The sequence below is a fragment of the Podarcis liolepis genome (genome assembly GCF_965112155.1).
Source record: "Podarcis liolepis genome assembly, chromosome: 6".
In the NCBI taxonomy this organism is placed as follows: domain Eukaryota; kingdom Metazoa; phylum Chordata; class Lepidosauria; order Squamata; family Lacertidae; genus Podarcis; species Podarcis liolepis.
Window position 1 is genome coordinate 37318489 of NC_139559.1, and position 13469 is coordinate 37331957.

The following is a 13469-nucleotide window of genomic DNA, read 5'->3' on the forward strand; positions in this document are numbered from 1 at the left end:
GCAATGAACTCCATATATCAGGGGGAGGGAAAGCTTTACAGAGTACCCGAAAACAAATATTACCTTCCACTGAAGCACCAATTGAATATTGTTCAACTGTGGCAACAGTCTCTGCAGAGTATATCATGCTGTAAATCAATGAGTTATCGTTGCTGTTAAGATTTAAGAGGAAAGGGCCAAAGAGACAGCTTGGATATCAAAATCTATTTTTCCATGACCCAGGGAGAGAAGGCTTTCACTCAGCATGCTCCTGTTTGGAAGCAGCTGGAAAAGAAGACACTTGCTGGAAGGGTGGTTGGGCGGGCGGGCGGGTGTGGGGTGTGTGTGTGTGTTTCTCTCCCTCCCTTTACAGATCATAAAAAGGCAGGCTTCTCAAAAAATGTCTCCAGCCCTTGGGGTATGTAGAGTGCAAACTTGGATAAGAGTTGCAGTGAGGGGAATGGGAAATTCCCAGAGAAAATTCTATGTTTTTAAGTAAAAATGTCTTGGTAAAATAGTATTCTGGACTGCTGTGTGATCAGCTACTGTAGATTACACAGACCTTGCACCTAATCACTTCACATTGCCTCAAACAGTGGCCTGTTTTCCTTCCTTCTGCCAAATCAACAGTGGCCTGCTCATGCATTAAGCTACAGGTGAACAAGGGTCAAGCAATTTCCAGAAGAGTAGCCTTGTTTGTCCTTTGCAGCTTAAAAAACAAAAATATTGTGGCACCTTAAAGACTGATAAATTTATTATGACGTAAGCTTTGATGGGCTCAACTGCACTTCATCAGAGCCATGAAAGGCTGATCAGCTGAGTGATGAGGAATTAAATGGTGTCCGTGCATGTCCAAACCTATTTAAATATTTTTTTAAATCAATTCTTCTAACAGGAAAAACAAAGCTTGAGAACACAAGGATGATATGTGTTGAGAGATCTCAGGTACCTAAGCAGGGCTCCCACAGCCACAGGGCTGGCATTTGCCTGTCTCCCACTGCTGTTTTACCAAGACCCGTGCTCCTATTGCCCTTTGCTCTCCCAGTCCCACGATCAAAGTGTTTGAAAACCACTTGGAAGCAGAAGGGAGGAATTTTTTATTGTTTGGCTCAAAGTTTGGAGTGCGTGTGTGTTTGTGTGCAAAGTGCATACAGCCCTGCTAATAACAAATGGAAGATAGCCACTAATTAACTCAGTCTCCCAAACAAAACCAAAATATGTTCTATCCCCTTGGTTCTGCCCTCTGATACTTTTTTATTTTTTCCACCAATGAAGGAACACAAACACTCAAGAGTGCTCCTATTTTCAGTTCAGCTTTAAGGTGCTAGAGATTCCCTAACATGGGTAGGCCTGTCCTGAAACCTGCTTCTCCTAACACGTGCACAAGTCGTCACTTGAAGCTGCAGTGCACACCAAGTGTTGGCCCTGCCTGTGTAAGGCACCCAACCTTGTTCCATGTGGTGGACTCTCATTCTGTGGTGGCTGGTGGAATAGAGAAGCAAGTGGGCTAATAACAAAATACTGGAAGGATGAATTCATGATGCAATAATGGTGCAACTATGCTTGGAATTATGCACTAGCCGAGAAGCCCACCAAGCAAGTTCGAGCACTAAGATGGCCAGACTATGGGGGTGATTTTGTGGGCCAATGGTGTGGATTTAGTTAATGGGTGAATAGATATATGAGGCTGCGATAGCTCCCTCCATACATATGTCTCACTGTGGCAATGACCTGTTGGGATGAAGAAGAAAAAAGCTTTAAACAGTTGCACATTGGATCCCGAACGCCTTGCGAGTTTAACGCTTTGGCTCCCGAATGCCGCAAACCTGGAAGTGAGTGTTCCGGTTTGCGAATGTTCTTTGGAACCCAAACGTCCGACGCGGCTTCCGATTGGCTGCAGGAGCTTTCTGCAGCCAATCAGAAGCCGCATCTTGGTTTTCGAACGTTTTGGAAGTTAACGGACTTCCAGAATGGATTCCATTCAACTTCCGAGGTACCACTGTACAGACATTATTCTATGATCTCTGTCAAATCTGAAAGTATAATGTACTGCATGATGTACTATTATTATTTTTTAAAAAATGGGTTCCCCTGCTTCATTGGTTTGTTAAATAAATATTTTAAGTTTAACTTCCTAACGTTAAATAGCTTTTTAACAGAAAGGAAGAGCACCACAGACACACAAATCTATGGTGCAACCACATTAGGAATACTGTGTATGGTTCTGGTCATCTCACCTCAAATAGGATACCATAGAGTTGGAAAAGGTTCATAAAAGGGCCACCAAAATGATCATGGAGAGAAGAAAGAAGCTGGAGGGACTGTCACCATCCACCTCCCATTGCAGCCTCTCCCTCTCTGCAACTGAGAGGAGAATCAGCACTAGTGGCTTTTTCTAAACAAACAAGTTGTCTTATCTGTTTTATTGTAACTTTTTGTGTGTGTTTTTTAAAAAGTGGTGCTTACTGTTGCAATAATCTTATGTAAACTAAATTGTGAGGTCTGCCTGAAAAGTAGCACGTAAATACTGTGAATAATCAAATAAACAATAAATTTCCCCATGAAGAAAGGTTGTGGCGTTCGAGACTTTTTAGTTTAGAGAAAAGGCGACAAAGAGGCGACATGATAGAAGTTTGTAAAATGATGCTCACCGTTAGATAAAGTGAATAGAGAAAAGTTTTTCTCCCTTTCTCATAAAACTAGAATTGTGATCATCCAAGAAAGAGGGATGGTGGAAGGTTCTCGCCAGACAACGCACAGAGGAACTATGGAACAGGAGGCAGGGATGGCCACCAACCAATTTGGGTGGCTTCAAAAGAGCTTTAGACAAATTAATGGAGGACAAGGCTAACATCTACTAGGTGAGAGAACAGGAGAACAGGATGCTGAACTAGATAGCCCATTGCTTGGTCTGATCCAGCAGGCTCGTCTTATGTTCTGACACGCAGAGCGGGAACGCACTGGAGCCAAACAGGCAACCCAGAGGGTCTGTGGTTGCGCTGACTTGAGAAGCCAGGCCCACCCCCTGGGGCGGGACCTCCCTACCGGTGCGCAGACAGAAGACACCCTCGCAAACTTGGGAGCCGGCTCTCTCCTTAAGCCTCGCCTCTGCCTCCTGCTGCCGAAGCGGCTCCGAGCTGCCAATCACCAGCAACGCTCGACCCGCGCGCTCCGCGCGTCGAGATCTCTCTTGCCTCTCTCTGGCTCTCCAGTTTGCTGCTGCTGCTCTGCTGCTCGCGCACCGAGCACATTCTCTTGCCAGCTTCTGCAAGAGGAAACTGCGCGCGGGGCGCACGCCTGTTTGCAGCCCGTGTTTGCAGGCTTTCCGCGCGCTGCAAGCCTGAGATTCAGCGCGCGCGGCGTGCATGTGCCATTTCAACTTTTTATCTCTTTCCTAAGGGGAGATCGGGCTTCTGGTTTTCCTTGGTGAAGTGAATAAGAGAAGGCAAACTTCCAACCTTCTACTTTTGGAGAGAGCGATATTCTTATCCAGAGTGACCAATGGGCATTTAAAGGGGCCGCTGGATTAGTTGGCGCTGGCGAGGAAAGCACCTCTCAAGATTGCCTGGCCGGACTTGGATGGTGGAAGAGCCGGAATCCCTGCAGCAGCTGAATTACTCCAGAGCTACCCGATGGACTTGGATGTTAGGATGGAAAAGAAAAACATGGATCATTACCTACGCCGTCTGAAGCAGGAGTTGGTAAGAAATGCCCGGGAAAAGAAGGGACTGGGGGACTGGGTAAGAGGAAATAGAGTCTGCATTTGGGATCTGTCTCCTGCTCCGTTTGCAACTTCCCTGCTAGGGGGTGTTAGTCAATGAATGTTGCCTCACTCCCGCTCTCCTTCCTGCACAGCGCTTATTTCCCGGGCTTTGTTTAGAGATCTCGCCGTGTCCTTCCTTTGCAGCTGTGTGGCCTCCAATTTCCCCACGGGGGATTTTTTGTTTCCTTCCAAGCCCCTGGGATGAGATGGGATAAAGAGGAAGACTCCACAGTCCTCTCCCACCCCCCACGACTCCATCACGGAAAGTGGTTTCCAAATCTGTTTGCACAGTTTAGCTTTTGCCGCTGACACGGTGGCTAAATCCCATTGACAGTAATAGGTGTTTAACCCTTCTCTCAATGTGTGTTGGTGTCTTACGCTCTTCTCTTTTCTGGCTGGGAGCGCTGGCACCGACAGCCACCCCCCTCACCGCGCACTCCTTTGCTCTTCCTGCAAAGGCATCGCCTTCTGTTTGTTTAACTGTGACAGGGAGCGGTGAACTTTGTAATCAGTTCAGACACCGAGCCCTTTATCATGAGCCCTGAAAGGGATTATAAACTGGCATCGCATCACAACCTGTTACTGTCTTCCTTCCCCATGTTCTTGCACTGTTAGTGTGAGCATCTAACTGGATAGAAAGCTGCACCCACCCACATCAAAACTGCATTCTCCCAAGACCTAACTGCGTACCTCCATTCATTTTCTCCTTCCTAACCTGGACCTGTCAGGCAGGTTTACCCTTGGGCTCCTTCCCAACGTAGCTCATCAATTTTTCTCCTCTGGTAGCCCAGCTCTGAAACATTTTTTCCCCCCAGAGCACAGATGTATCATCTCTCTAGGCATTCTGGTTGCCTGCCACTTCTTTTAATTATAGGGGTGCCTACAAATCTTCAGAGGCAGACGCATACCACAAGGCAATCATTTCCCATTGGCTTTCTCTCCTAAGCTTCCGTTTTTTGTTTGGTATTGTACAGTTTTGCTAATAGCCCTGCTGGAGCGTTTTAATTTTCATTCAAAGTAGCGACATCCAGTTCTGGAAGATGCCGAACGCCACTTGTTCAGTGTCCTAAAAGGAAATGCTGAGCCTCGCATCCAATTTCCATCTATAGAATGTGCGCCTGGCATTCTGGAAATATCTGAGGTCCATTACCCATCACACAGCTACACCAGATAGCTGTTGCCATTATTGTTATTCCCATTTTACAGACGGAAAACTGAGGACCCACAGCAAAGTTCGTACAATTCGAACCTGAGTCTCCCCAACTGCGCAGCTAGACCGTGTTTCCATTTTACAGCCGAATCCCTCCACTACTGACACTGAAAGATTTGCATTGACCCGTATTGAATCACTCTAGCTGTGCATTCAAATAAAAAAAGACTGGAATCCTGGTAAAATTCAATGTAAAGGTGATGATGGTCAAGTGATGAGATGCAAAGAGCTTTGTCATGTTTTTCTCCCTTCTACCTTGGCAGTGGAGATCCACCACTATACCTTGCAGCACATTCTGACTCCCACCCAATCAATTCCAGTTCCTTCCCTGTCTTGTCACTGCCTGTTCCATCCACAGACACTTAATCTAATTTATGGTGCTGGAGGCAGGCCAGTCAGCTAGAATTTTTTTCTACCCAGACTTTTCCCCTTAAGGACATAGCCAAGCTGCTTTGCAGAATCCTGCACATTTTCTTTAGAAATGCAAGAAGAATGTTATTTCTGCAACTCTTCTAATCTGCATATTGTTTTACAACCCCCCTTTTCTTAGCCACTTTCGCAGCTACCCTGTAAGGTAGCGCATGCGCCCCCCCCCACCAGCATATTACCATCTACAGACTAAACAAATGTTGTCACCTAGTGATAAAGTGGGGTGGAGTTGTGGCTTAAGTTCCTATCTCCCAGATCCACATATAATACCTTAATTACTAGACTGCACTGCTTCCAAAAAAGAGAAGAGATCAGAGTTGTTATCTCTCTCTTAGATGTAAATGGCCCTTTGGGCAGAGATTGACGAGTGTGATACTGAGCACCTCGCACTGACATTCTGCCCTTCCTCCACCCCACGGCTCAGGCACAAGTGTTTCTTGCCGTGACATGTTTGGGCTTGCCCACCAGCAGATACTTCTATCTGATGCCCTAGTTTTTTGTTCTAATGGATTAGTAATGAAGCATCGGGATGTCTTTAAATAAAGCACTGGAATTGTTCAGCAGGGCTATGAAAAGAAGAAGAAGAAAGTTCATGTCACATGTGAATAAATAATAGCAACTGCAGTTCTGAGAGAGAGAGAGAGGGAAAGGTCATGGAAGAGTCAAAATGGTATGAAGAGCTTCGGGATACAAAAGCTTTCTTTACATCCGAAAGATGACTACCACCAACACTAGTGAATAAAATCCAAGTGGGGCCAGCCCAAACTGGAATTCATAATGCGCTCCAGTGTCTTAAGACCATGATCTGCCAGGGATTTAATTCTAACTGGAACCATAAAAGCAGACCTTTTTAAGTGCCAGAATGTTGCTCAAGTGTCATGCGCATGGGATTGATGCTTTAGTGGAGGTGTGCAAAAGTGCCAGAGTCCCATTTACAGCCCAGTCCTAGGCATATTTACCCAAATGGAAGCCCCAATATAGGAATATAGATTACAATCCTGTACAGTCGTACCTTGGAAGTCGAACGGAATCCGTTCCAGAAGTCTGTTCGACTTCCAAAATGTTCAAAAACCAAAGCGCGGCTTCCGATTGGCTGCAGAAAGCTCCTGCAGCCAATCGGAAGCAGCAGAAGCCCCATCAGTCATTCAGCTTCCAAAAATAGTTCACAAACCAGAACAGTCAACTTCCGGGTTTGTGAGGTTTGAGAGTCAAAATGTTTGGGAACTAAGCTGTTCGATTTCCAAGGTACAACTGTACTCACACAAGCACTGAAGATGCACTGCCAGTAGAAGGCTTCATCCAGTGTGTGCTCAGCTTGGTCAAGGAGGAGAAAACTGCAGGCAGAAAATACAAATATGGTGTAAAATGACAGACATGCCCACAGTGTTGCTGAGAATGCCGCCCACCAATCAGGGTATGTGCCAAGGATGGTGTCTGTGAGGCAGCCAATGAACTTGTGGGCATGCCTCAGAAATCATCACATGCACAACCTGCCCCCCTGTTCTATCTACCCCAGTGACACAGCCAACAATGGTCCTGCTGCCAGTCCCTCGGGTGTCCTTCCATGCGTATGTTTGAATCACCTTGCACACAATCCACCTAAAGGGGAGAAGGCCCACAACACAGCACTCACATATCTCCTTGGGGCAGGATACATACAAGCAGGTTGCACAGTCCTCTTCTTGGATGGGGTCCAGAGCCACCCATGGGACAAGCAGTCCAGAAGATGGGCAGGAATATGCAACGAAAGTGGCCGCAGAATAGGAGCCTCTGTGGCCTCCCTGCAAAGGGCAAGGGGTTAGGAAGCAGGAGATTGGAGACCAAGCCTCACCAGGGAGAAGGGGAGAAATACAGCCTGACTCTCCTCTCACATGCCTGGCAAGAAATATGTCAGGGTCAAAAGAGAAAGGGCTCCCAGGACTTGAAGCTCTATAGAGCAGTTTCCCGACCACTTAGCCACAACATTGGACAGGAATCTGCCCCACTGTCTTAAGACCCGTTTATATGGGTTGCAGCAGGAAACTTAGCCAGATAGAACAATTCATTCTATATATGCAGGGGGACCCAGGTTTGAATCCACGGTACAATCCCACATTAGAATAGGTGGCAAATGGCACCCTACAGGTAGGCACACCCTAGCCAATCAGAAGGAGGGCAGCATGGACCAATAGTATGGCCCCTGCATGGACCAAACAGTCCTTTTGGTCTGGCTCCTCATCCTGAAAGCCCATGGTGTTCTGCCAGTGTGTTTTTGTGCTATATCTTGCCTTCCATCAGCGTATTGGGCTTCTGCTAAACCCTACAGGCCCTCAGGCACCACTGCCCCAGACCTCCTGGGTCTTGAAACTCTTCACTTTAGGATTGTGCCTTTGTAAGCAGACTCTGAAATATAGATTCCCTCCTCCTCCACCAAAAGTATTAATTCCAAGCAGTTTCAGAACTGCTTATATTTTATTCACTTAGATTTTCAAAGTTCTATCTGTTATTTGGCACATGGTGCATAACAACCATCCAAAGTATAAATAATGCAAAACAAACACACGCAAACAGTCAAAGCACTTTAATCATCTAAATTTAATGCTTGCGGACCATAAAAGATCTGCATCCTTATGCCTAATCACTAAGCGCCTGCTTCAGTGAAATGAACTTTACACTTTATTTTTTTAAAAAATTAAAAAGATCTTACAACTTGTTGAAGGGGCTTCTGAAATTTGAATTTCAAGGAGGGGTGCTCTTTTCCCCGGATCTGTGCCCTGGGAGCAATCTCATGAGAATCATATAGATACACTTGAACTTACAACTTGTTGAAGGGGCTTCTGAAATTTGAATTTCAAGGAGGGGTGCTCTTTTCCCCGGATCTGTGCCCTGGGAGCAATCTCATGAGAATCATATAGATACACTTGAACTTGAGTACTCTTGCAAGTACCTTGCAGGTACAGCTGTAGTTGGAGAGAGTTGTTCCAAACATCAGGACCGGGAAGGATGACATAGATGTTACTATTGTAAAGAACAATTGGTAGGGGAGTTAATTGGTACATCAATGAGTTTCAGGTTGCTGCTCACTTTAGAGTAGGAATGGGGGAGAAATTTGATTGAGTTTGCATTTAAAGGTCAGCCTACCTAGTTGCGGGACGCGGGTGGCGCTGTGGGTAAAACCTCAGTGCCTAGCACTTGCTGATCATAAGGTCGGCGGTTCGAATCCCCACGGCGGGGGTGAGCTCCCGTCGTTTGGTCCCAGCTCCTGCCCACCTAGCAGTTCGAAAGCACCCCTAAGTGCAAGTAGATAAATAGGTACCACTTTATAGCGGGAAGGTAAATGGCGTTTCCGTGTGCTGCGCTGGTGCTGGCTCGCCAGATGCAGCTTTGTCACGCTGGCCACGTGACCCGGAAGTGTCTTCAGACGGCGCCGGCTCCCGGCCTCTTGAGTGAGATGAGCATGCAACCCTAGAGTTGGTTACGACTGGCCCGTATGAGCAGGGGTACCTTTACCTTTACCTTTACTACCTAGTCTGCAATTTCTGACACATTATGAGAACTGAAGCACAGCCTTCCTTCAGAATTCACACTGCTCTGAATTTTGCAATGCAGTTCTCCAGCCAAGGGATGTGTACAAAAACACATACACTAGTGTAAAGCATCCATAAGAATACATATATAAGTGAAAATGATATACAAGAATGCATTATTTTATGGAAAATTGCTTTGCAAAAATGTTTATATTAGGCAAAAATTGCATACAAATATGTGTCTCATGGGAGAAATTCACACTAAAATGCTGGTGGATTTTCATGAGGTTGTTATTTATTAGTCATTCATTAAATTTTATTTTTTGTGAACTGTTGGGGAAATGTGGAGAACTGAATTTGAGAATGGAAAACTGAGGGGATGAGAAAAAACTTAAGCGACAGATTCACCCCATCTGTGCTCTATAGCAGTTCAGTTGATTTTAGTAAATCTACCTTGGATAACCTGTGAATAGCTCCTCTGTTGAGTACAGTGTACTCCTTCATATGAGCAAGCCATGCAAGTAGACAACAGCCACTGCTGACTTCAAGGGAGTCAGATGGACAAAGGCTCTGTATTCCACATCATGGGAGAAGAGAAAGGTGGGAGGGGCTCAGCTGTACCCAATGAGACTCCCAGTTGCTTTGTATTGGCCAGGCTGAGATTACATCTCTAGAAAGAAGATGCATTTCTATATAACGCGTCTTTTGATTTGCTAGACGACATTATGCGGTTGTCCCCACTTCCAAAATTTCGTCTGTGGTCATGACGTCAGATCCCCTTTCTAAACAGAAAGCTGATATTCTCAGAGTTTTATTCATGATCTGTTAGTTTATATGATTTGAAGAGAAACCTGAGTGTTTTTTTCCAGAATGGCCTCCTAGAAGTACACAGCACAATACAGCCCAGAACAAAGGAAGCTGCCATTTACGGAGTCAGACTATTGGTCCATCTAGTTATGTACTGCCGACACTGAGTTTCAGCAGCTCAGCTGGGGCTCAGGCAAGGGGCAGTCCCAGTCCTCCAGGGATTGAACTCCAGAACTTTGGCATGTGAAGCCTGTGCTCTAGCCCACAGCCACAACACTTCCCTTGAACACATTTATATGGAACATGGGAAGATGCCTGATATCAGGTTGGATTATTGGTCCATCTGGCCTAGTATTGTCAACACTGACTGTCAGCAACTCTTCAGGGTTTCAGGCAGGTCTTGCCCATCTCTACCTGGAATTGCTGGGGATAATAATATTTATATACAGTTGTACCTTGGTTGTCGAACGCCCTGGAACTTGGACGTATTGGCTCCCGAACGCCGCAAACCCGGAAGTGATTGTTCCAGTTTGCGAACGTTCTTTCGGGACCCGAATGTCCGACGGAGCTTCTGCGGCTTCTGATTCTGCAGGAGATTCCTGCAGCCAATCAGAAGCCACAATTTGGTTTTCAAACATTTTGGACGTTGAACGGATTCTGTTCGACTTCCAAGGTATGACTGTAATGCCCTTCGTCCGCAGATCTCAGGGTAGTTCACAAGATAAAAATACAAGATAAAAGCACAAATAAATAGTTAGAACGAAACAATAACCCCCCTGCCTCACACTGTATATTAATAAACTAAAAGAGCATGTTTTCAAAGTATAAATAGTTATCCAACGACTCAAGGAAAGTACCGTATTTTTCGTCCTATAGGGTGCACCGGCCCATAGGACGCACCTCGTTTTTTGGGGGGGGGAATGAATTAAAAAAATTATTCCCCCCCCCCACTGCGGCTGCCGCCCCAAGCCTTGCGCACACCTGCCCGAAGCACGGGGCACCCTCCGGAGGGCTCCCCGTGCTTCGGGCAACAGGCTGCCGCCCCAAGCCTCGCACGCTCGCCGGGACCTCCTGCCGGGCGTGCAAGACTTGCGGACACTTGCCCGAAGCACGGGGAGCCCTCCAGAGGGCTCCCCGTGCTTCGGGCGACAGGCTCCGCCCCAAGCCTCGCGCACTCGGCGGGACCTCTTGCCGGGCACGCAAGGCTTGCGGACACTCGCCGGGGCTGCAGGCTGCAGGCTGCTGCCCGCAAGCCTTGTGAGCCCGCGGGAACTCCCGCCGGGCTTGCAAGGCTTGCGGATAGCTTCCTGAAGCCTGGAGAGCGAGAGGGGTCGGTGCGCACCGATGCCTCTCGCTCTCCAGGCTTCAGCGAAAGCCTGCATTCGCCCCATAGGACGCACACACATTTCCCCTTCATTTTTGGAGGGGAAAAAGTGCGTCCTATGGGGCGAAAAATACGGTAAATAGCGTCTTTCTGTTTTTTTGGAAAATGAAACAGACCCTTCTCTTCACAATTAATTCTGGCGTTTTTCCATGGATTTTATCAGGATTTAAATAAGATTCTGAAGCGGCTTGTGGATACTTGCTCAGGTTCTGTCTGTGCTTATGTTCAATTTCCCTGTGACTGACGGGAGAAAAATGTGTGCCCGTTTGAAAAGATAAAATCTTCTGCAATATAACTGTCTGGCAGCACCCCACCCCACCCTGAGGCCTTGGCCCCAAAGTGCAAGAACATGAGCCGTGGGAGCCTGGCATGGTTCAGAGGGCGCAGGTTGAAGTCATATCCTCATGCGTCCATTAAGCACAGGCACACAGAAGTACTCAAGTGTGGCAGATGTGGCCTGGAGAATGTGATTACCAATATTATAAGGCTAGACAGGTAGGGCTAGACAAGAAGCACAGAGATGCAGTGATTAAAAAAAAGCTTCCCTAACTGACTTTGTACCTGTTACGCAATGCAAAAATTGTACCTAGTACTGCCAGTAAAGAAAAGGAAAAAAATTGGCAGCCTTGCATAGAGTGCAAGCCAGAATCATTACATTCCGTGGGAGTTTTGCCATAGCTTTAATGGAAACTGAATGACACTCTTACCACAGAATCAAAAGCACATTGACTTGGAAGTAATTTTTTTGAGAACTGGATTGATTTTCAAAAGTGCAAGATCAATCCCTGAGCATCAGGGTTAATCAGCATATGATTTTGCAGGCTCCAGCTCCAAAACAGCCCCCCCTATAAAAAGTCATCTCCCCACTTACATGGGGGTTATGTTCCGGGCTACTGCGTGCATAAGTGAAATCACATACAGTGGGGAGCCTCTAAATGCCTATTTTTCCAGCTCTCTCTCCTGCTTTCTTCCCAGTCCAGTCCAAAATATCTGCAGTTGAAGCTCTGGGGCCAGATGGAGGATGGAAGATGTATGGGAAAGTGGCAGCAGCTGAGCTACCCCACATGTTAGCTACTATGCGGGGAGGCTGAGCAGCCTAAACAAAGCCCCGCTGTGACTCTGGCCTCTTCAGGGCTTCCTCTGCCCTTGCTGACGTCTTCTTTGGGCTCTGGGGAGGGTCTTCTCACGAGTCACAAGGACTCTTCATCTCCTGCAGAGGTTGGATGGCCATCTGTCATGGATGCTTTCGCTGAGATCCCTATATTGCAGGGGGTTGGACTAGTTGACACTTGTGATCTCTTCCAACTCTGCAATTCAATTATTCTATTTCTTGATATGAATCTGTTTATTTATTTATTTCCCAGTGCCTCATGAATAGGCAGTCACACGTAAGGAGAACGCATGTAAGCTGGGAGGGTGCTATTTAAATATACTTATGGCATAAACTTGACAAAGTCTTGCTCTCCAGTGTAGCCAGAGCTCTGGAAGTCTGACCCAGCCATGTGCTATACTTTGAGCATCCTGATGAAGGCTTGCGGATGTATTCTCCAGCCTTAGCACATGTGTAAATGGTTTTAGATTTGGTCTTTGATTTAGGTGCTGCATTGATTTGGGCTCACATCTTTATGATCTCATATACCATTTAGCTGAGCAATAAAGTAAATTTGCTGGGACAAGAGAACTACCCTAACAGAAGCCATCCTACATTCTCCTGATGTGAAATATTTCAAATCAATACTCTCTTGAATTAAAACAGATGAAATTTCATTTTTTCCGAAAGGCAAGCAATTTAACAGATAGCTAGAACCATCTGGACGCATTGGGGCTGGGAAGTGAATCTGTTGACCCTGACTTTTTCCACCACTTAGTTCATTACCAGCCAGGTTATGACTTGAGTTATTAATGCAGCAGAACCAAAAGGAGCCTTTTTTATATCCCCAGATAAGGACAATAAACATGGTATTCTTCACAGTTTAAGTAGGAGTTCATTTTTACGCTCCCAGTTTGCATTGAGTAAAATGCTGATCTGCAGTATGCAGACACAACAAGCACTTGTTTTCTGTGTCAAGAGGAGCAGAATAAATGTCAGACTGCAGCGAGGTCTTGTAAGGCTGGCCCACTTAAGGAAGCAAATCTTGTTAATGGTTGGTAATGTAAGGGAGGGGAAAGATAATGACAGCCAGCAGGATAGGAACTTAGCTTGGCTTTGTTTGATGACTGTTTCAACCTATTGCTTTATAGATGCTGGTAATCGTGACAACGTACATTGTTAGGGCTTAATGTGAGAAATTAATTCTGTCAAAAAGCTCACTTTAGTGCCAGCCTCAGCTTAAGGTTTTCTTTCTTCCTTTTTCTTGTTGGGTTCACCATAGTATGAGGAACTGTTTTGGG

General features: G+C 46.2%; 1 protein-coding gene across 1 annotated transcript in view; it reads left to right on the top strand.

Moving 5' to 3' along the window:
• Positions 1 to 2773: 2773 nt before the first annotated feature.
• Positions 2774 to 13469, top strand: part of INKA2 (inka box actin regulator 2) — a 30049-nt gene continuing 19353 nt past the window's right edge. Inside the window, exon 1 of the mRNA XM_083509048.1 lies at positions 2774 to 3680. Within this exon, the coding sequence (XP_083365174.1) occupies positions 3612 to 3680 (69 nt within the window). The 5' untranslated portion in view covers positions 2774 to 3611. The remainder of the gene's footprint in view (positions 3681 to 13469) is intronic.